This window comes from Notamacropus eugenii, chromosome 1, assembly GCF_028372415.1.
Source record: "Notamacropus eugenii isolate mMacEug1 chromosome 1, mMacEug1.pri_v2, whole genome shotgun sequence".
NCBI lineage: Eukaryota > Metazoa > Chordata > Mammalia > Diprotodontia > Macropodidae > Notamacropus > Notamacropus eugenii.
Window position 1 is genome coordinate 308,094,199 of NC_092872.1, and position 23,333 is coordinate 308,117,531.

At 36.0% G+C, this 23,333-nt stretch overlaps 1 protein-coding gene across 7 annotated transcripts in view; it reads left to right on the forward strand.

The window, feature by feature from the left end:
• The window catches only part of SYNE2 (spectrin repeat containing nuclear envelope protein 2), a 416,605-nt gene that overhangs the window by 344,749 nt on the left and 48,523 nt on the right, over nt 1–23,333 (forward strand). For all 7 annotated transcript variants that reach the window (XM_072629431.1, XM_072629430.1, XM_072629434.1 and 4 more), the window contains 9 exons: nt 1,688–1,867; nt 2,597–2,716; nt 6,074–6,228; nt 6,328–6,472; nt 9,622–9,716; nt 12,046–12,280; nt 13,952–14,146; nt 19,975–20,100; nt 23,176–23,331. In XM_072629431.1, coding sequence (XP_072485532.1) covers nt 1,688–1,867; nt 2,597–2,716; nt 6,074–6,228; nt 6,328–6,472; nt 9,622–9,716; nt 12,046–12,280; nt 13,952–14,146; nt 19,975–20,100; nt 23,176–23,331 — 1,407 coding nt within the window. The remainder of the gene's footprint in view (nt 1–1,687; nt 1,868–2,596; nt 2,717–6,073; nt 6,229–6,327; nt 6,473–9,621; nt 9,717–12,045; nt 12,281–13,951; nt 14,147–19,974; nt 20,101–23,175; nt 23,332–23,333) is intronic.

The following is a 23,333-nucleotide window of genomic DNA, read 5'->3' on the forward strand; positions in this document are numbered from 1 at the left end:
GTAATTGATATGTTTTGGGGTTTTAGTAGGAGTCAAAAGAACAAGATTTTGTTTTCCCAGCATCAGGTCAATTAACATTTTCCCCATTTTTCATTCATTTTTAAAAAATTTCTATTTTATTGAAGTGTTTTGTTTTTATATCATAGTCATTTCTAGAACCTCTTCTCAGGTATTGAATTCTCCTTTATAATAAGGAAAAATACTTCAGTATAAACAACCAATGCAGTGACCTTATATGACAGTATATTTAACTTTCTTCTTCCATGATCCTTTGCCTCTTTGCCAAAAAGACAGAAATATAACAAAGATTTTTTTTTTTTAATCTCCTACTATGGTCAAGGTCCTTCACTACAGTCTTAATCCCATGTCATATCATTAAATGGATGTGATCCTAGAGTCTCTGCTTTTGCCAGCAGAGCACAAATTCTCACCAAGTTCTACTCAAACTAGAAGAGTTTAGAATATGGGCCAGTGATCAACAATTTATTTCTTGTCCAAGGACCAAGTAATGATAGATTCATCACCTGGTTGGCCTCAAAGTTATTTTTTTTCTGGCTACAGCAATGCTAAACCACCTACATGGTAGAGTCTGTGAAGGAAGTGCCTACATCATTTGACTGACGAATCCTTAAAGTTCATCATGAACTACGTGTAAAGCACCCTGCAAAGTGCTGTGATAACACTGAACACTGAATGTAAAATTCCAGAAGTTAGAAGTGGTCATGAACGGTTGACATCACTGTGAGAAAGACCCAGCTCCTTTTCAACGTCTGTCTTCCAGTACTGTGTCTAGACTAGAGGAATCAGTGAAATGTTAAATCCTTGTTTTTGAGAGTTAATGTGGGTTTGCACCTATGTTAATATAACCTCTGGTTCTGAAAACGTTGTGATTTTGTACATTACTCAGAGCATTATATTTTCTTGTATGACTTGCTCTGTAATTTTGCAATTGTTAGTAAAAAAATGTATGGATAGTAAATATATTTCCAATTTATTTGAATTGCTTTGACACCTCACAAATCATTATCTCCAAACTCATAGGTGCTGTTCACATGGAAAACTATTATCTGTTATGAAACCTCACAAATTTTATTATCTTCAAACTCATGGGTGCTGTTCAAATGGAAAACAAACTATTATCCTATTATCTTGCTGAGTTGTGGCACAAATTTTTGTCTAGTTAAAGGGAATGGAGTTGAGATCTTTTTTTCCTTCTGATTAAGCCCTACATTTTGTACTGTAGACAATTACCAGAAGTTTACAACATAAAGTACTTACCCAAGGGCTCCTGAATCAGCTTGTTGTCCTACTTGGTAGGACTATGCAGGTTCTCCTTTATGTCAAAATGCCTTATTGCGGTAGAGGGTTATACTGATCATTGAAGTAATGATTGAAGCAGTGTTATAAAATGATAGGGATACAAAATATAGAAAAATTCCTTGATATAGCAATTTCTATGAACTAAAAGTCTCTACTCTCTTAGTCCAAAAGAAGGTTCAATTATTTTTTGATTTGAAAGAGATGATTTCACAACAATCTCTCAAGTGAGCTACCTGCCAAACATTGTGAGTGAAGTCTAGTTGTGTGGGTTACCATGGCTTACATTTTTTAAAAAGACAAATTTCAGTGTAAAATGTTGCTTGGTAGTAGGGAAAAAATTATTGTTTTTCAATATTCTTCTTTTCAGAACTTGCAGCATGACCTAGAGAACATAAAAGAAATCTTTCTTCAGAATTCAGCAGTCATTGAACCAAACTTAGAGCAAGCAGATCCTGTCAAGCAAGATGTTCTTTCTAATCAATCTTCTTCACTTCAGAGAATTTCGTATCTGCAAAAAATGCTGCTTATGAAGTCAAATGAGTTTGAGGTACAGCTCAGATTAATTTTCAGCTCAGTTTCGATCTTGTGATCTCAGACACGGTCAGGGGAATCTTTCTGTCCCTGGACTCAGCTCCAGCTGAATTTATAAAGCTGAACCAAATTACTTTCTTATATGACAGTAGCATGTTTTATGGAAAAGTTTGTTCATTTCATTACATATAACGGTTTATAAGAGAGCACATTATCCTGAATAAGTTATTCCACATTTGCTATTATTTTAAAAGTACATTATTTGAATTGTGCATCAATTACCTGGTGTTTTATTCAACTTGTTGTTGGGCTATTAGTGGCAATTGTACAAAAAATGTGTATAGTAGGACACATAGCTCCCAATACTAACAACTGAAGATTAATTAGTACTTCTCTTGGTCCTTTCTGTTCACCATAAGTCAGGGACAATTGCCAAAAACAAAAGATACAAATTAGGATGTATTTTGTAGCACCAAGTATCCAAAGCCACCATCAGCTTTTTAAACATGTTTAATTTATATTGATATATTTTGATACACATCAAAATATATATTGATATATATCACTTTTATACACACACACACACACACACACACACACACACATACACATATATATTTGTAAGCCGGTAGGATATGGATAGCTGTCAATATAACCAAATAACCAAAGATTATATTTAATACTTTATTTTTCTCTTCTCATTAGATATGCATCTGATCTAATGAAAATATATCTCTTTTTCTAGCATGTTCTTTCCCAGCTGAAGGATTTCAGGAACCAACTAGAATCTTTGGAAGACAATATCAAACATTCAGTAGAGAGTTTGGAGCTACAGGGAAGAGAGGATGATCCAGAATTCCTCCTGGTATAGTCAAATCTGACATCTTTCTAAGGGCTTGGAACATCAGGAGGATAAGGAAAAGGGCTAGTTTGTGTTGCTTTGTAGGACTGGTTTACAATCAGAATGGTAACTTTTGAGCATAGTTATTTGTATGTTGTTTCTTAGAACTTAAGTCTTCCTGAATCACCATTGATCTACCCTCAGATCATAAAGCTGAAAATATAATTCATCCACGTCCCAATTAGTGCAAATAATGATACCCTGAGGTGATCCTATGTATTCATATTTATACTGTTCCAAGTTATAATATGTAAAATATGCTCATTTATTCCAAACTAGAACCAAATTTTACCAAATTAGGGAAGTAAACTAACCTATTTTAGAATGATTTTCCACCAAACTTAAGAAAATAGTAGTTTATGATTACTCATCAATCATTCAACAAATTCAGTTAACTGGAACACTCCATTACCAGAGCATTCCAAATGGGATGCTAACCGAATGGAAACTAAAGTGCTGAGGAATATTATTGTCAAGCCCTTTCTCATGATGCATTGAGGTCCCCAGAAGTGGTCACATTATTCAAATTTGAACTGCATATTTCCTTTGGGCTGGAACTAATACAGTAATTAAGTCTGGCAGAAGGTACGTGCACTTCACTCGCAGTCCTCCTCCACAAATAACAGGAGGAAGGTACATTTTCTCAGATCTTCTGCTGCTCCAGCCTTGGTCAAAAGAATTATCCAGTCTTCAAATTTGTTCTGCTTTTGTCCTTTCTTTTTGTATCCTTGTAATCATTGTGTAGGTTATTTTGTTCTTCTGGCTTACTTCATTGTATATCACTTTCACCATAAACTTCCAGGGACTGACAAGTTCCTAAATTTTCAGCATCTCCTAAGATTCTGCCTTCTCAAGTTATTTTTTTGGAAGCAAACTTTGTTGAAAATCATTCTAAAATGTGTTAGTGTATTTTCCTACTTTGGTCTGTTAACAAACATAATTGAAATTTTGTGTGAGGTTTCAGCCTCTTGAATTCAGCTTCTGGGTGATGATTATAAACCTGAATTCTCATTGTAGAGGATGGAGGGAGTAAATGGCATGGAGGAAAGAGCCCCCTACATTGGGACTTAAAGGATCTGTATTTGAATTCCGATTCTGCTGCGTGATCTTAAGCAACCCTTCCACATCCAAATCTTTGAACCTATGTTGAAAGCTGGACTTGAGGTCATAGATTTAAAACTGGAAGAGAACTTAACAGTCATTGAATCCCCTTGGAGAAATAATCCCCTTGGAGAAATTGATACTCAGAGATGTTAAATACCTAGAATTTGAACCCAGGACCTATGTCTCCATAGCCAGTGTTCTTTTTCATTATACCTGGATATTGGGGCAGCTAGGTGCTGCAGTGCAGGAGTCAGGAGGACCTGAGTTCAAATCTCACCTCAGACACTTGACACTCACTAGCTGGGTGACCGTGGGCAAGTCACTTAGCCCCAATTGCCTCATCCTGAGTCATCTCCAATCATCCTGATGAATATCTGGTCACTGGATTCAGATGGTTCTGGAGGAGAAGTGAGGCTGGTGACCTGCACAGCCCTCCCTCACTCAAAACAAAGTCAAGTGCAAGTCAAGTCATTAGTTCTCTCATGATATGGTCTTCTTCAGCAGAGAAGGACGAACACACCTGAAGATAGATGATAGATAGATAGATAGATAGATAGATAGATAGATAGATAGATAGATAGATAGATGTATATATATATATATATATATACATACATGTATGAATGTGAGTATGTATTCTGAATTCAAAACTATGTGTAACATGCATGCATATAGAAAGAATATAATACGTATATATGTGTGTAAACATTCTTGATGCTCTTGTTTCCTGGTGAAATGCTTCCTTCAATTCAAGTTGGGGTACATTAAGAAATTAATCATTAAATTATTTTAAAAATGGATTCTTCAAAAATATTGATTTTATTTTAAATATTATTTTGAAATTAATTTTTAAAATTGACTATTCAATAATTAACTGAGTTTGTTAGTTGGATTTTGCTTCATCCAAGTTTTTCTCTATTATTCCTCATGATTTTCTATAGCTTTTAAAAGGTCGTTTTACATGGTTCATGGCTAAGCTAAAGGATATGCTTGCTAATTCCATGTAGGTCAGATGTTGAAGGTAAACTATTGACAAGACTGAGAATAGAATTCAAGAATGTGTTCCATTTTTTACTCTTGATATGTGTACACTAAAGGGGACCTTAAAAGTCATTTTTTCAGATGACCAAAAGGATAGCCATGCTCATGAGACAAAATAAATTGATGCCATTCATGCCAAGGTCAAGGAGATAATAATTTTGTATCTTTGGAGCTTAAAGTCATTTATAAAATGACTCAACCAGTGATACAGTTATTATATTTTCCTTTTCCTCTTCTTTCTCCTTCTCTCCCTCCTGCCCCTTCTCTCTCTCTCCTCTCTCTCTGACTGGGTCTGCCAGGTCAGCAACACAGCATCTGCTCCTGGACCCAATCTCACTGCTCATCGGCATGATAGTTTTGACCTGCTCTGGTTTTGACTTGGGCTCCTTCACCCTTCCTTGAGCAGCCTGGTGACCTTCCACCCCCAGGAGTTTACTATACTGGTGAAATACTTACCATAAATACTAGATCAGCTTTATTCCTACACTCCTCAGGACTCCCAAGCTCAGGCTATCCACCAGCCTCGGCCTCCCCAATAGCTGGGATAATGGGCATATGCCTTCACACAGTTATTATCTTTTCAACATTTGCTTCATCCTGTGTATTCTGAGCAAGCTGTCCAGGCCACTTGAGGATGGTTATAGCATTGAATGTTCAGGGTACTCACAACCAAAGTGTGCTGTCAGTAACAATGCTTGCTCTCAGAACATGTGAATGTGTTGCTAAATACTGTTTCACAATCAATGGCTTAAGATTCAAGAGAATTGAGTTTTTAATTCTGACTCTACTGTCAAGTAATTTTGAGACTGGAAAGTGACTGAACCTCTCTGGGCCTCTGGTTTCTCACCTATAAAATGCCAGAGGATCAGAGGTGTCAAATACATGGTCTGGCACATAGGGCTCAAAATGTAGTTGGGAAATATTTACCAAAATAAATAACATAGAATAGAATAGAATAGAAATAATGTTAATATATGGTTTTCTAAGTCAATATGCAGTCAAGGATCCATATATATGGTTTAATGTTTCTATTTTATTTTGACATCACCAGATAATGGCTTAAGTTCTTTTTGGCTCTAAAATTGCAGAACATTTAAATGTCTGACCAAAAAGAAAAATTTTCTAGAATTTAATTGTGGTGGTTTTTTTTTTTGTTCCTACCCTCCCTTTGAACAGAATCGCATGTTAGAATTAACAGCATTGTCCCCTGACATGGAACATTTGAATGAAGTGAGCTTCAAGCTGCCACTTAGTGACATAGATATAAAGACATTACAAAATCTGAATCGAAAGTGGAGTCAGGCAACTGCTACCGCTGTGGAGAAATGCAGGTTAGAAAACCATGTCTATACCATATTATGTCCATTAAGGAAAAATGAAAGGGCCACACTTTGTAACATCCTTTTTGCATGATCCTATTTAACTTGTAGTGAACTTCAGGGAACTGGATTCAATGAAAATTTCCTTCACAAATGTGAGAAGTTAATACAGTTTTTGGAGAAGATAGAAGAGTGTCTGAAAACGAACTTGGCTGGCAGACTTGAGGATCTTCTAGAGCAGCAGAAAACATTTGAGGTAATGTCAGCAAACCTCTTTACCTCCCATGTCTTACCCCCGAAAAAAGTTTTAGAAGCAACATATCTCAAAATTAGGTAAGGTTCTTTCTTTCACTATTGTATGTTCCTCTTGGAATCAAATCCACATTATTTTATTCATTTGCTTCAGTCATGTCTGACTCTTTGTGACTCCATTTGGGGTTTTCTTGGCAGAGACAGGAGTAGTTTGCTACTTATTTCTCCAGTTCATTTTATAGGTGAGGAAACTGAGGCAAACAAGATTAAGGGACTTGCTTGACGTTGCACAGCTAGTCATTGTCTGAGGTAAGATTTGAACTTAAGTCCTCCTGACTCCAGACCCAGCAATCTATACACTGAGCCATCTTGCTGCCCCAAATCCACACTAGACATGTGGAAAATGACCTTATCTTGAAGAAGCTCTGAAAGCCATATTTTTCTACTTAATTTTTTTAAATATTGGAACTCATTCTAAGTCTTCTGCAAATGAGACCACAACAGCCTAGCAAACATAGTAAATGTGCTGTTTTTGCAAAGTTTGAATAGTACTTAAGAGAATTGAGCCTTCAGCATGTTGGACTTAGCTATGGCAGAGGTGAAATCATTTGCATTTGTCTAGTTACGAACATCTATTAAAATATTGAGGAACCTTATCTGTATTTCCATGCTAGGAGTTTCAGAGCACCATACCTCAAACTCTTGGCCTGAAATTAAACCACATTCAGAAATCCAGGATTCAAGGATCCTGAATTTATTAGTGCAAAAAGTATGATTCGTGCTTGGTGCCATTTTTTTTGGTTAAAAATTAATTTAAAATTCTTAACTCTTACATTAAGATCTCCAGATCAGAATTTAAAATCCCAGTTGTATGCTGATGTTTTGGGTAACTTTGCATTGGAACACATTATTTACTAAAATTATACTTGTTTTTTTTTTGTGTGTGTGGTGGTAAGATTTTTTTCCCGTTAAATTTACTAAGCATCTTCAAAGCAGAATTATTATATGATGCTCTTCTACCCTAAAAGCCAGATTTTAATGTAACATACAGGTGCATCAATAAATAAATCATTGACATCAAAACTGATGTTTTTGTTCATATTCTTTTAACTTGAACAGACTTTTCCAAGCAGGGTAGCTTAACTTGGAGTTAAGAAGACTGAATTCAGATACTGCCTCAGACACCTACTAGTTGTGTGACCCTGGACAAGTCACTTAACCCTGGTTGCCTCAGTTTACTCATCTGGAAAATGAAGTGGAGAGGGAAATTGCAAACCACTCCAATATCTTTGCCAAGAAAACTCCAAATGGGGTCGTGAAGAGTCGGATACAACTAATTGATCAAAAAAAAAAATCATCATTATTAGCTATTATTATTAAATGAAAAGAAACAGCCAGAGATTTCCTGACATAGCTTTCTTCTCTGACCCCTTCCCACCCACCCCCCTCCCCCCATGTAACTTGACTGACCCTAGCTTCCCTAATGCAGCTTCCTGATCTAAGGACATAAAAGGTTCTAACTTCTTGTAGTTGCTGGTGGGTGCCCAAGACTACACAGGTTTCTCTATATATCCTGATGACTGATTGACCAAAGACAAGAAGCTGGGGCATGTACAAAGAATATCAGTGCCATTGTGTGCTTGTTGCAAATCTTTGTTGGGGCAAAATAAACCTAAGTGTTCAGTGACTTGTGAGTACTTCATTTCATCTCAACATCAAACCTTAACTAAGAAGATGCAGACTTTAGAACTGAGCCTCCAACATAGGGGGAAAAAAAATCTCTGGTAAATAGAACTGACAAAAAAAATGCCATTCAGAGTTTATAAGGATACAAATGTGTAAGAGTGATTCAAATATCACCTCAATGGAGAAGTTAAAGGAAATAAACAGGTATTGTTTTAAAGAAGGAGTAAAAAATATGATTTGTAGTATCACCTTATAACCATCAGATTGGCAAAAATGACTGGAAACAATAAAATTAAATGTTGATAGGAATGCAGGAAAATAGGCATTCATCACTAGTTGCCAAGGGGAATCACTGTGGGCTATGGATTTAGACTAAGGAGAGACTTGAGTTCTAATCCTCTCTTATTTACTAGCCAAGTGACCATGGGCAATTCCCTTGACCACTCCAAATCTATTTCCTTACCTGTAAAAGGAGATGCTAATGCCTATAACACCCACCCCACAGGATTGTTGCAACAATCATATTCAGTAACCATTCAACCAATGTTATATAAGTACCTGCTGTGTCCAAAGTACTGTGATAGGTGTTGGGAAAACAAAAATAGTTCCTTCTCTCAATAACCTTATGTTCTATTGGGGAACATGACAAGAGTATAGATAGGTCAGTGTATAAAATATTCACAAATATCTCAAATGAGATAAAGTATGTAAAATATTTTGCAAATCTCAAAACCCTAGAAATTATGAATATAAGCATAAACTATTATTATTATTAGATTATTGGTGAAACTATAAATTTGTACAAAATTTTTAGAAGAGCAATCTGGAAATGTATAATAAGAATTCCATTGCTCAGTGATCCTACTGCTGGGAGCTGTATTCTAAGGACATTGTTAAAGGGAAAAAAAGGACTTATCTGTATAAAAATATTTATAGATGCTTTATTTTATGTAACCCTCTCCAGACGATAAGCCAGGGGACAATTGAAAACATACTGGTAACAAGCTTAATGGTTAATAACCCAAAAGTAGCCAATAAACTGTGGTATGTTGATAGGACAGAACACTTGTCCTGTTAAAAAAAAAAAGACAAAAATGAAGAATACAAAGAAACATGGAAAGATGTGACGTATTGTAATATAAAGATAGCTAAATTAGACTAGCACACACATTGACTGATTATATCATTAAAAACATTAGCAACAAAACAAGTACATAGGCAGAAAGGAAATTAGGAGACATAGAGCAAATCAATTATTCTAGTTTCTTTATAGTGAATACTATATTTTCCTCTGTTCTAAATAAAAAGATAAGTTATTAAGAATTCATGGCTTTCTCTGGATTTCAGTTTGATATTATCTTTATTTATTTAGGATATCAGAATAATAAGTTATATTTTCATATTATTACATAAAATATGGATCTGAATTAATATGTTGATTCATTTCCTTTTTGGAAATATTTGCAGATGTTACAAGCTGAGATTTCTGTAAATCAGCCAATTGCCGACTATTTTGTCATCCAGTCACTCCAACTTCTGGATACACCAGAAATAGAGAAAAGGTAAGGTGCTTCTTGGTATGTAATGAGAAGTAGCAGTGGTAATTCAGCAGGTAAAGGACTTCCACCTAAGTGAATCTTAATGAAGTCAGTATCTAAACATTGTGTTAGGAAGGGCTCCGTGGTAGTAGATACCGTAGTTCTATAGGCAAGATTAGGTTCTCCTTATTCACTTGTGATTGTTAGTTTCTATATACTTTTCAGATGAGTACGTGGGGTAAATATCTTTATAAGAAATAGTCAGTTCTATAGAACTTGAGTTTTACCTATCAAAAATCTCCTTGTATTCTGAGATTCCCTACCACCACCAGTGTATGAGTCCTTCGGTGCCATCTATAATGGGGGTCCTCCTAATTTATTCTGATTAAATACCCCTTGGAGCATGCATGAGGCTAAGCTGTACTCTCTGGGCCACGTGTGTGTGTGTATGTGTATGTGTATGTGTGTGTGTGTGTGTGTGTGTGTGTGTGTGTGGGTGTGTGTGTGGGTGTGTGTGTGTGTATTGCTAAAGGACTTTTGGATGACACAGGATGGGGAAACTACATCAGAAGATTAACCACTGAGCAAAGATCTGCTTATTCAGTAGATTTTAAAGAGATAACTTGCAGTCTCTTTTTCTTCTCTCTTCCCATCTTCTGATCACATGGAGAAGGTTTGAGATTCTCCATTGGATGACTCCAAACTTCTCAAGTACATGAGGTAGTTGCCAAAGCTGAAAGCATCCATCTCAGAATTATTATTTAGTTACCTGTCCTCTGGGAAAGAAACACAAAGCACAAGAGTTAGTTAAATTCCTGAGGTCTGGGTGTGTAGTCATCACCCTGTGTGGTCAGTTGCCATTGCTACATGGTGCAAGAGAAAAAGAAATCCCACCCCCCCCAGAAGTCAGAGAGACTTTCAGAGTCCTGATGTGTTTAGCAGACTAGAAGAGAAAAAGCACCAGAGGGTCGTCACACCTGTCTCCTAAGTGGGCAGTTCTTTCTGTCTCTGTGGTCAGTCTTCTTTGATGTAACCCCCACCTCCAACTACACATGCGCGCACACACACACACACACACACACACACAGTCACACATACTTTTGAACACATCTCCCTGAAAGTGGACAGGGCAGCTCACCTCCATGAATACTTCATGGGGTGTATTCTAGACAACAAATCATGAGGATCTCCTGCTTTTCCCTTCCCCCATATCTATCTATCCATCTATATGTGTGTATATATATATATATTGAATTATAGAACTGAAGACTTCTTTACAGGTCAAATAGCCAATACCCTTGTCTTAATTAAGCTGTATATTTAAGTCATACTGGAAGTTAACAATGTCTGTTATTTTCAAAGATTCTCTAATGGTGGTTCCATTGATCTCCTTGGGAATACATCCTAGTATTGAAGCCTATCAAGTTCTTTATGTTAATTCCTCATGTTGAAGCTAAAGCCCATTTGCTCTTGTCATATCTTCTGTGGAGATAATTTCTCCATTATTGTGACCTGTGAGCATTTCCTTCCATTGGCTAAATCTTGTTCCCTTTCATTTCTGGTTTGCTTGTTTTCCCCGCTGTGAATATCTTTGTGGCTCTCTCTGAACACTCTCCAAAAGAAATTGTTAAATTTTATAGTAAATCACATTCCTTTCCAGTGCAACAAATAAATTCAACTTTGTACCAGTATTAATTTCTTTATCTGATCAGGAGAGTAAACCAAGACATATTCTTTTTATGATAAAGAAAAGTCATCTTCCATCATGGAACATATTATTTAAAAGAAGTTGAAATAGTAGAACTGCAGGAAGTACTCTCTTGATGTATTTCTGCAATGCCTGACCCTCTCAAGTAATCAACCACATTACAAGATGCCTACATGTTCATCAGTATTCCATTCAGCTCATTTATAATTGTGATAATCATTTATGGTTTGGCATACTGTGTTTTAAAGCAGCTTCTGTTTTAGAGAATGTTTGTCACTATGTTGGCACAATACCAAGATAAACCCAAACATGTCCTCCTGTTCATTTTTTAAAATTATGTTTGATACTAAGTTTTTTCAGATTTATGTAAATAAATGAGAGGCAGTGAGCTCCAGTGGACAGAGTGTTTGGCTTAGAATGAGGAAGACCTGGTTTCTAATCTCACCTTTAACCTTCTTGAGCAACTAACTTCTTAGGGCTTATAGATTGTCAGATTTGTTGAGATTTTTGCTTATACAGTCCTATACAGATAACAAACCCAAGTTTCACTTATCACACTGTTATTAGTTGCTTTTCAAGTGGGTAAATAAAGTCAAGTTAAAATATGTTGTGATAATTCTCAATGAATATTCTGTCTTTCCTAAGAACGGAATTTGTTGTGAAACTCACAATGTTGAAAGAGCGGTGGCAAGATGCTACCCGAAAGGCCCAGCAGAGGAGGATCGCCATCAATGAGCGAGTGAAAGAATGGCGTCGCTTCAGTGCTTCTCTACAGAATGTAACCCACTTCCTCACTGATACTGACCATTTCCTGTCTGCAGTTAAGAGCCAAGATTCTTATAGTCTTTGCCAAATCAGAAGTCTTATTCATGATCTCAAGGTATTGCTGATAGAATGTGTTTTAGGGGCATTGACAGGTTTGGGTTTTCAATTTAGGGTCTTTACAGTTTTTCCATTTTCAAGTGTCCCAAGGAAGAAAATGCTTAAAACACAAGAAAATGGATTTTTTAAATTGAACCAAATACTTGTTGAAGTATGAGAATCTTTTCAAAATCAACCTAGTATCTGGACTTTTAAAAGCTGAATAAGATCTTTTATTAATTAAGCAAAAAGATTCTTGACTAGTTAGACAGTTTTATAGAAACTAATCAACAAGTCAGTAAGCATTTACTAAGTGCCTACTATATGCCAGGCACTGTGCTCAGTGCTGGAAACACAAAAGCAGAAAACAATCTTAACTCCCCAAACAATTCTAGAACTTTATATATAAACACATTTTTAGACTTGCAACCTATACTCTTTTACTTTCCAATATACTCTTTTGGGTATTTTTTTCCTTCTCCTCTATTTCAGGTAAATTACCCTAAGTTATTAAACAAAATTTGCTACCACTTGGACCAGAATAATCAGAGATCATTGAGACCTCTGATCTATGCCTGGGGCACTACTTCCATGAATTTCTAATAACCCTGGAATTGAGTGCCTTTCTAATTCCTTATCCTCTGAAGACTATTTCTAAAAATTTCTCTGGACTTTTTCGAACTGCAATTGGGATTTTCTTTTTGTAAGCTTCTTGAGGGCAGGGACTGTCTTTTTGCTTACTTTTGTAACCCCAGAGATAACCATAATGCCTGGCACATGGCAGTTAATAGTATTTATTGCCTGCCTACCTAATCTGCCTAGTTAGATCTTACATTGAAATGAAAAGAGTTTCTTTAAGGGGTATATACTTGGAAGTTTGCTCCCTACTTGGTCACATCTATTAAATGATCAGTATGATGAGGAGGTATATTATTCACGCACACTTCAGTATTTTGCTTTCCCCACCTCCTATATGTTTATGCTGTTAAAAATTAAGAACAGTTCAACAAGGCAGGTACTCACTAAAACACAGAAATTCTGGGCATGGCTTAGCTCTAAATGAGAGATTTTTTAAGATTTTTGGCCTCAGGACCAAACTTAGAACTTAAAAGCGATTGAGGAATTCCTCTGCATTCTTAGAAATTATCAAACACATAAATAGCTTTTGTTTATGTGCATTGTATCCATTGACATTTATCATATTAGAAATAAAGCCTGATATGTTCTTAAAATATTTATTCATTTAAAATAGCAATAATAAATCAACTGTTAAAATGAATGTTAAAATAAAATTTTATTAAAATATTTATTAAAATAAAAAATATTTATTAAGATAAAATTTTTATTAAAAAATTGTATTTTCCCAAACAAAAATTTAGTGAGAAGAGTTGCATTGTTTTACATATTTTTTTCAAATCTATTTAATATCTGGCTTAATAGAAGACAGTTGTTTCTGATTCTGCTTTTAATCTGTTATAATAGATTGCTTTGATTGAAGTATATGAAGAAATTCTCTCACATAGATATTTAGTTGAAAAAATGAAGAAATATTTTAATAGGAAAATAATATCTTAGCATTATCAAAATAGTTTTGCTCTCATAGACCTCTTGAATTCAAGGACCCCAAGAAATCTGAGGACCACATTTGGAGAACCACTGATATAAGCAAATCATTTTTCTTGCTTTTTAGAACAAAGAAGTACTTCTTCAAAGACAGCAAACTACCTGTGCTCTCACTTTAGAAGCAGGGAGAAAGTTACTGACAATAGCTGACCCAGCGACTGAGGATTCCATTGATAGAGAAATCAGAAATTTGCAGGATACCTGGAGGAATTGCCAACTTCAAGTAGCTGAGATGACTAAAGAATTCCAAAGCACTATAGAGGTAAACAATCCAATTATTTTATTTTTTTTAATCTACAATATTCAAGTGCATTTCATTTCCTTTTTGCTCTGTGATATCTTAAGAGATTCATGCTTTGGATCAATGACTACATAGGTGTGGTTTTTCTTTCTCTTTCGGCTTTACTTTTTTTCATAGACGTAAACAAAGGAGCTACCTAAAAGCACTTGAGACCTTCCTCTTCTTTCTTCTGCTTTTTTGAGGTGCCTTTTCATCTATCTGTCTGTTGCCTCTGATTATTGCTATATGACTAGCCTATCCTTTTCTCCCCCAGTCATATGGCTCTCAGAAATGTCTTTAATAACAACTTCATAAATCATTTTTGGTATAGTGCAACAGTTTGTTTATGGCCATGTTACATAACTCTTTAATATAGTTATCATTTTAATTTTTCCAAGATCATAGTGTTCCATGATATTGCTATGGGCCATTTGGGGAACTTATCAGTGCTTTCAATACATTCTAATCTCAATTTTGGGCATACTATGTTCTTCTAAGATAAACATATCACCTGTTTATACAAGATTAATTCAAAGGAAGGGCTGCCCATTCATATTTTGATAGCTGTATGTCACTATATGTTCAAATAAATATTAATCCAACTTGTTTTTCAAATATGAATGGTTAGAAAAGTCTTAATAATGACAATAATAGGTAGCATTTATATAATGTTTTAAGATTTGCAAAGTGCTTTATAAATGTTATCTCATTTAATTTTGTTGTGGATTTCATCAAAGAGGCTTTGTAGTGTTCTATAGCTTGATGCCTGCCATCAGGCCAATGTCATTTGTGAATAGGAACACTGGGAGAACTTCAGTGTTAATGGGACAGTTTGCTTTTCATTTGATCCTTATATGGGCCATCTCCTAATGCTGGGAGGGACACTCTCAGACAAAAATACCTTTTGTGAATAATTGCTACTCTCTATAGCACCTTGCTTGATGTCAGGACTCAGCAGATTGAGATTCATTTAACAAAGTTATTTCTTTAGTTGTGTCTATGATGGAATTGCGTATAATCTAGATGAATGCGTGACAGACATCTTGTCTGATGAGACACAAGCTGTATTTTATACTCTATCAAAATAAACTCTTTCTTGAAATTAATAAGCAAAATGGGATCTTATAGCCTATTTTAGACAGTTGTGTAACTATAAAGAAATGGCATATTACAGAAAAATGCTATCCAAAGCCTCTCAGTTTTAACTCATTTTCATCCAGATACTCTCACTGCATCATTCTTGTAAAAATTTTAGAGATTTAGAGGGATAGATAAATAGAACTGAGAGTCATCTGCATGGAAATGATTGAATCTATGGGAGCTAATGAGGTGGCCAAGGGAGATTGTATTGAGGGAGAGAAAAGTGCCCAGAACAGAGCCTTGAGAAATGACCTATATTTAATTTTCTTTTACTCATAAGTATTCACACTTAAGGCACTAAGTATGGATATATTAAGTGTCTATGTTGCCTAAAAATAACTAGTTTCCCTAGTTATACTAGTTTTTCTCTTTTAAATTAGTCATAACTCATTCATCTCTTTTACCTTTGTCTGTTTTTGTTATTGGGGCAGCTAGGTGACCCATTGGATAGAATGCCCTGCCTGGAGTCAGGAAGACCTGAGTTCAAATGTGGTCTCAGACGCATATTAGCTATGTTACCCTGGGCAAGTCACTTTCCCTGTTTCCCTCAGTTTCATCATCTATAAAATGAGCTAGAGAAGGAAATGGCAAATCACTCCTATATCTCTGTCAAGAAAACCTCAGATGGGGTCACAGAGAGTCAGAAATGACTGACATAACTGAACAACAATTTTTGCCATTACTTTGCCAAAGATTCTCATTGCTATTCCTATTTTTTTCAGTTTGCATGAAGTATGATTAATTCTGCTCCAGTTCCTCATTTTAACCCTGTGAATCTTTGTATTTCAAGTATATTTCTTACAAGTATCATTTTATTGGATTTTGCTTTCTAAGTCATTCTGGTAACCTCTTTTGTTTAATGGGTGAGTTAATCCCATCCACATTCATGGTTACATTTTTAGTTACATATGTTTATTCCTCTCCTCCTCTTCCTTTTGCAGTGAAGAAGGATGTAGAGAAAAAGAAATAATTGATCAGCATGAGTAATCAGTATTTAAAATGCTTTGCTTCTATTCCCCTACCCTTTCTCTATGCACAGGCCTAGAACCTTTTTCTAATTCTTATACTCATTCACTCTGTAATCCATTCTTTATGTATTTCCTGAGAATTTTATTTGCTGGTGACTATTCTCTCCTTAACACTGACTTTCCTGTCCCCTCTCACTGTCCAGTTGAGTTTAATGTATTTTAGCACCAAAATCTATGTGTATTATCATACCTGCTTTTCCGATTCTAATAAAATAAAATAGGTGTTTGCTTCCCTCACCCCACCCCCATGATTGTAGACTTCTTCAGCAATGATTTTTGTAAAATAGTGAATTTCTCCTCCTTCTTTCTCAATTTTTCTGTAGTATATTTATTTTACTCTCTCTTTTATTTATCCTGTCAAAACCAATAAAACAGAATGAAATCCTCTGTCTCTATGATCCCAGAAGTCATTAAGATTCTGAAAGGACAATTTTGCTTTTTCCCCTGTTAGAATGTAAAGAAATTCTTCATTATTATTTAGTACCTTCAAATTGGTCAAATTATTTACCTTTTCTAGTTTCTTCTTGACTCTTGTATTACACTACAACATTTCTAATGAGCTCTGACCTTTTCGTTAGGAATGCATAACATCCCCTATTAAAGGTTTATTTTTTTTATTCCAGGTTATACTTTGTTCTGTGGGATAAGTTCATCCTTGGTCTTGGTAACCCAATGAAGGGTTTGGCCTTTCCTCTATAATTACCAACCAGGAGTTTGCTCTTGCCCCTGCCATGGCCTCCACCTAGGTCACTGGTGCTAAGACCCCCTAGGCTCTCTGTTGACCCTGTCTGCTGCTTGTGGCTCCAACAGAAGTGATGATCTTTAGAAGGGCCTTCTTATGCTAAGACTCAAGAGAAGTAGAGTTGTGTTGGCACTGTGTCCTACCTTGGCCCTGTCCCTATCTTCTGTTATTGCTCTAGTAGGACTGTATGGATTCTATGCTGGCTTTCTCTTATGCTATAGCTCCTACAGGGACTGCCAGGCACTGGTTTCAGGCCTCTTAAAAGGTTCCTTTTGAGAATGGCTGTATCATTTTATTTAGTCACCTGGAGGGTGGTGTAAGTCCCCTGCTGCTCTGACAAACCAGGTCCTAGAGTAGAGGCTGCCTTTAGGCCTCAGAACCAGGCACATGACTTTTCTCAGCTCAAAGATACCCATTCACTTCTTTCTTTCAAGACAATTCAGTTTTATTCAGTCAAATTCAATCTTTGAAGGCAGACCTGGACTGAATACAATAGAACAGAAGAATTTAATACCATTATTCTTTGGTTTTCTTTATCATTTTTCTCTTCCTGGTATATTTTTAGAACTTTGCTGGAGATTTTATAGGAGATCTGGGCTCCTATAGGACCTTTTATATCACCACCATGAAGTGTTCAGCTAAGTAATTTTTAAAATAGTACTCAAGTAAAGATTGGAAATCAGGTTTTCTGACTGGTATGAGAATAGGGAAGCAAAATTATTCAGTAAAAAGAACATTGGCTCTAGAACACTGAAAACTTCTAAAGTTGGAAGACTTAAGTTCAAATCTGAGCTCTGTCACTTACTTCCTGTTTGACCTAAGGCAAACTACTTCCCCTCAGTGCACCCATTTCTTCATATGTAAAATCAAACTGCTGGACCTGATGAATTCTGAAGTGGTTTTCATCTCTAAATCTATGGTCCTAAACACAGAACTCTTTCTTCTCCAACAAGAGTTTTTTACAGAGGATCTGTGAACTTGTATTAAAAAAAAAATGCTTTGATAGCTATATTTCCATATCATTAATTTCATTTGTAACAACATATAATATGTATAGATACACACACATATACATATACATATATGTGTGTATAGTATACACACACACACACACACACACACACACACACACACACAAACATTTTTTGCAAGGTTTCCCAAGAAAACCTTCAATGGGGGCCATAAAGAGTCCGACACAACTGAAAAATGACTGAACAGCAAAAATAATACATATATTATTCATTTAAAAACATTATTCTGAGTAAGCTTCACTAGTCTGCCAATAGGTCCATGACACAAAAAAATCATTAGGACCTCCTGCCCTATATCACAGTTCCTTCCTTATTGCTGCCCTCTGAGGACTGCCATGGTTTTTGAATTCTTATGTCTATTATAATTTCCAGGTATTTCCCCTTAGATTTGAGGACCTCTAAGGTCTTTTCCAACTCTAAATCCATGATCCCTGAATGTCAGGTTGCTAGCTATCACTTTTCACATGTCTGTAGCATAGTCTTGGTCCCTTTTTCTAATTTGCTATGTACTGGAAACCAGATAACTGACTCTCCTAGAATTGTATAAAAATAATTCAACAGGCTCTGAATAAAAAGCATTGGGGGGGGGAGGGTGGTCTTCTCTGATCAGAGTACAAGTGTAAGGGGTAAAGAGCCCTCATTCTGGAGTCAAAAGTTTTTTTGTTCAGTCGTTTTTTTCAATCAATCTGACTCTTCATGATGCCATTTGGTGTATTCTTGGCAATTTACTATAGTGGTTTGCTATTTCCTTCTCCACCTTATTTTACAGATGAGAAAACTGAGGTAAACAATTAAGTGACTTGCCCAAGGTCATACAGCTAGCAAGTGTCTGAGAACAGATTTGAACTTAGGAAGAAGATTCCTGATTCTAAGACAGGTGCTCTATCCTTTGTGCCACCTAATGCACCCAGAAGACCTAAGTTCAAATCTTACCTCTTTTACTCTGTTAATGTTAACTTAGACATAGTCAGTTAACCTTCCCTGGGCCTCAGTTTCCTTAGCTGTAAAATGAGGAAGTTAGAATGTAAGATACCACTGAGCAATCCAAGACATTGTTTTATTTGTTTTGTTTTGTCTCAATTCTGTTTAGAGTCTTTTTTTTTGGTTCATCTTTTGGTTTTCTTCTGTTTTTGATATTTAAATTTCCAGCTTTCTAAATCTAGATAAGAAATGTTTTATTGAATAGTAAACCCAAATTGTGTTGGCATTTTACGTTATTACACTGAGCATGTTAACATTATATCAGGGGACTCAGGACGAAAAAAATATTCCCCTCAGCTATCTGTTGAAATTCTACCATCAACAAATGTTTATGGCCCAACTCAGGTGCCTTCTTCACTAAATTTTCCCTAAGACTCCTCCCCTAACCCCCCCACTCTCCTCAATACAAATGGGTCAAATGAGACAACATATTGAAAGTGCTTTGCAAATCTTAAAGCTATATACAAATGCTAGCTATCATTAGTATAACTATTATTATTGTTTATGTATTGTACCCTTTACCTTATAAATGCTAGCTGTTATTATTATAAACCACATCCTCTTCCTAACATCTGGACTAATACCTTCTTATGCAAAAAAAGAATTAAATGCACGTTGAATATACTAATATTGGAGATCATCTTTGATGAAATAATTAGTCAATCAATCAACAAGCATTTATTAAGGACTGTGCGCTGGGCACTGTTGAACCCAATGTATATAATTCGCAAATGGTCTTGGTTCCTTTCTTTAGATTATAATCTATTTAAGATCAAGAATTGGGTTTCTGCATGTTTTGTAAAACACATTTAATACCAAAAAAGCACAGATGAATTCCCTCATTAACTAAGCTATTCACTCTTCCTCTTCACAATGTTTTTCAAACAGACCTGGGACCAATGTGAAAAGCAAATCAAGGAGCTGGAAAGCCGACTGCAGAATTTAAAGGCAAAAATTAAAGATCCTCTCCCAGAACCATATGAAGAGCTCTATAAAGAAAAGGAACTGATTAAGGTATTGAAATAGGAGACATTTTACAGAATAATTTTTGAGATCTTCTCTAAGTCTTGGAGATGCTTGATTCTGTCCTTCTGTTTTCTTCAGTCCAATTAATTTTCCTTGTTCTCTTGAGAAATACTCACCTTCCTGTCTGACATGACATTCTTATCTCTGTAGAAATTGAAGTTCTTAATGTTTTGGGAGTTTAAGGTGTACAAATGACATTTTTTTTAGAACAGGAGTATACTTTTTTTAAACTAACCCTGAGGATTTGGGTATTTTGTCAAATGCAAAGCAAAAAAAATCCTCAAAGCAAAAGGAGTCTCTGGCTTCTTCTGAAAGTTGTTCATTTATCACAAACCTGGTCTGTAAAGTAAAAAGAGAAAAGGGACATTTAAAAAAAATGTTTTTTCTCCCAGAGGCCAGAATTTTTTTTCTGTTTAGCAAAGCACTTTCACAAAACTGATCAGACTGGATTCACCTGACTTGGTATCTCAGTGACAAAAAGTCTAGGACAGATGGTTTTTTGATATGGAGACTGAAAAGCCAAATCATGTGGATGGAAAAATGGACCAATTAGAATGGGGCTCCCTATCAGTCATTTGATATGCAGTAGTCACTGAAAATAATTAAGAACATTCCTTCTATCCAGTTTCTCAACTGTATGGTGAGACAAGATTGAAAGGGTTAGGAAACTATGTGAATGGCCCCAGACCAAACAATGACAAGAAAATAGGAACTCTAACATCTGTCATATTTTGGATCTTTCTGGTTAAATTTAGACATCAATTAGAAAAAAATTGGAAGGCATTCAGAAGAGCAATTTAACTTGAAATGTAAAGTTTTTACTTCTAATTCCACAGTCCCGCAATTCCACAACTTCCTGTGCTACTGAGATAGTTGAGGCAGCACACCTGGTAATGGCTTTGAATGGCTTTGAATTTTACCCAGAACTTTATACTCTCAGGGTCCTGGCCAGTTTAAAACTTACAACCTTTCTCCCTGCCATGATGATAAATTCATTAAATTCAAGAATCCACACATGATCCAAAACAATTTTGTTAAACCAACCCTTTTCCCCGCAGTGGTGTTCCCCCACATCGTATATATGGCGTGTTCACAGAATGTATTTTAGCTCATTAAAAATGTTGCCCCAAAAAGCATATAATTCATTACAAAAAATTTTTCAGTTCTTTGGGTTATTCAAGCCATCAATCCATTCTTTTCATTGGCATGGATAATGGAGTCAAACTCTTAAATTTTTCTGACTATTTTTTAACTATTCACCAGAATCAACCAATCATGAACATTTATTAATTGCCTCCCATGCGCCAGGCACTCTGCTAAGCTGTGGGCATACTGGGTGAAAGAGGGCATACTGCCTTTAAGGGATTTACAATCAAATGGGAGAGTTTGTTGTTGTTGTGTAGTGCCCTACTTTTCTTGATGCTATTTGGGGTTTTCTAGGCAGACACTGGAGGAGTTTGTCATTTCCTTCGCCAGCTCATTTTACAGAAGATGAAACTGATGCAAACAGGTTTGAGTGATTTGCCCAGGGTCACACAGCTAGTAAATGTCAGAGACCAGATTTGAACTCAAGAAGATGAGTCTTCCTGGCACTCTATCCACTGTGCCACCTAACTACCCCATTGCGGGAGACTACATGCAAACAAATGTATACAAAATCACATCCTAGTGAACTGGCAGAGATGAATGTCTTAAGACATCTTTCCAAGCAGGATGTGAACACCCTTATCTCCCAGATAGAATTTGAACTGTCTTTTTAGTTAGTTTTTTGCTCTCCCTAGGAAATGATACTGCTACTTTAGTACTCAGCCCACGACTTGTCCCCATCTTCCTCTGTAGGGTTGAAAAAATGAGATCATATGTTAAAGTATTTAGGAAATGAGTTGCTAGATAAAAAGAATTTTCATGCTTCCCCTCCTAATGAAAGATGTAATTAAATTATCTCCATGCTATCTAAAAGCTTCCTAAACTGTCAATTCTTTTTTTTGTTGTTGTTCAGATCTGTAATTTTCTTTTCATCTAGTAGGGAACTCCTATAAGGAAACTTTTTAAACCATTCTTTAATTTGTAATCTTAGGCAATTGCCTGGGACACTGAAATCTTAAGTGACTGATTCAGTCAGAAAGCTAGAGAGTGTCTGAGGCAGGACTTGTACCCAGGTCTTCCTACTGAAGACAACTTCTATTATTAAGCCTGGTTACCATTCTCTTAATTGTATGCAAATTCTTCTTGCTTAGATGTAAATGAATATTGACTAAAACAACTCTGGGCAAGTCATTGAATCTTTCTCAACCTGTTTCCTCATTTATAAAAATTGGGATAATAATAGTACCTACCTCCCGGAGTGGACCAAAGAGATACTATTTTTAAAGGGCTGCTCACCTTAATACCTATATAAATGCCCTATTCACAATCCCTATTTTTCTCTGGACTAATTATGAGCAAATACTGAATAATTTGTTTTCTTTTCCATTATGAACTTTGATAACATTTGTTTCCAAAATTAGTCAAAACCAACAGATCCTTTCCTAAAATAAGGGGATCTAGTAACATCTTTCTTCTGCTGCTACTATGGTTACCCTAGTTACTACCAGTGGCAACAGTACATCTCTGGAATTTTGAAGAATAGGAAGCCACACTTTCTAATAAAATTCTTGTAATGTGACAAAGGTCAAAAAACACTGTTTTAAACATTCAGAAGAACTTTAAAGATGTTATTTCCTGTGATAAAACGAAACCAGTGTTTGACTTTTCTGTTGCGTTAGAGGCAGTGTAAAAGCCCCAACTGTCCCTCATCTATTCCAGAAGGATTAAAAACTTGGGGAAAAGAGAAATTTAAATAGAGAAGGTATAAAAAAAGCTGGGCAACCGGAAATCAAGGCTCCAGCCACGACCAAATTCCTTAGCCTTAAGCTCCCTCCCCCTTTCCTGGTTTCCCCTCCCCCAAATCCAATCAAAGGATTAGCCTACAGGTTTGGAAACAGCAGTACTTGGGGCTGAAGGCTTTTCCCCCTCCCTTCTCCTCCCTCCTCCTCCCATTCTTCATCTTGTGTATAAATGCAGGAACTGGAGAACTCGTTGGCAAACTGGGCTCAGAACTTTAAGGAACTCGATGTCATGAAGGCCGACGTCACCCGGTACATTCTTGTAGAAGATGTGATGGTTTTGAAAGAGCAAATAGATCATTTGCACAGACAATGGGAGGAGCTCTGTTTAAGAGT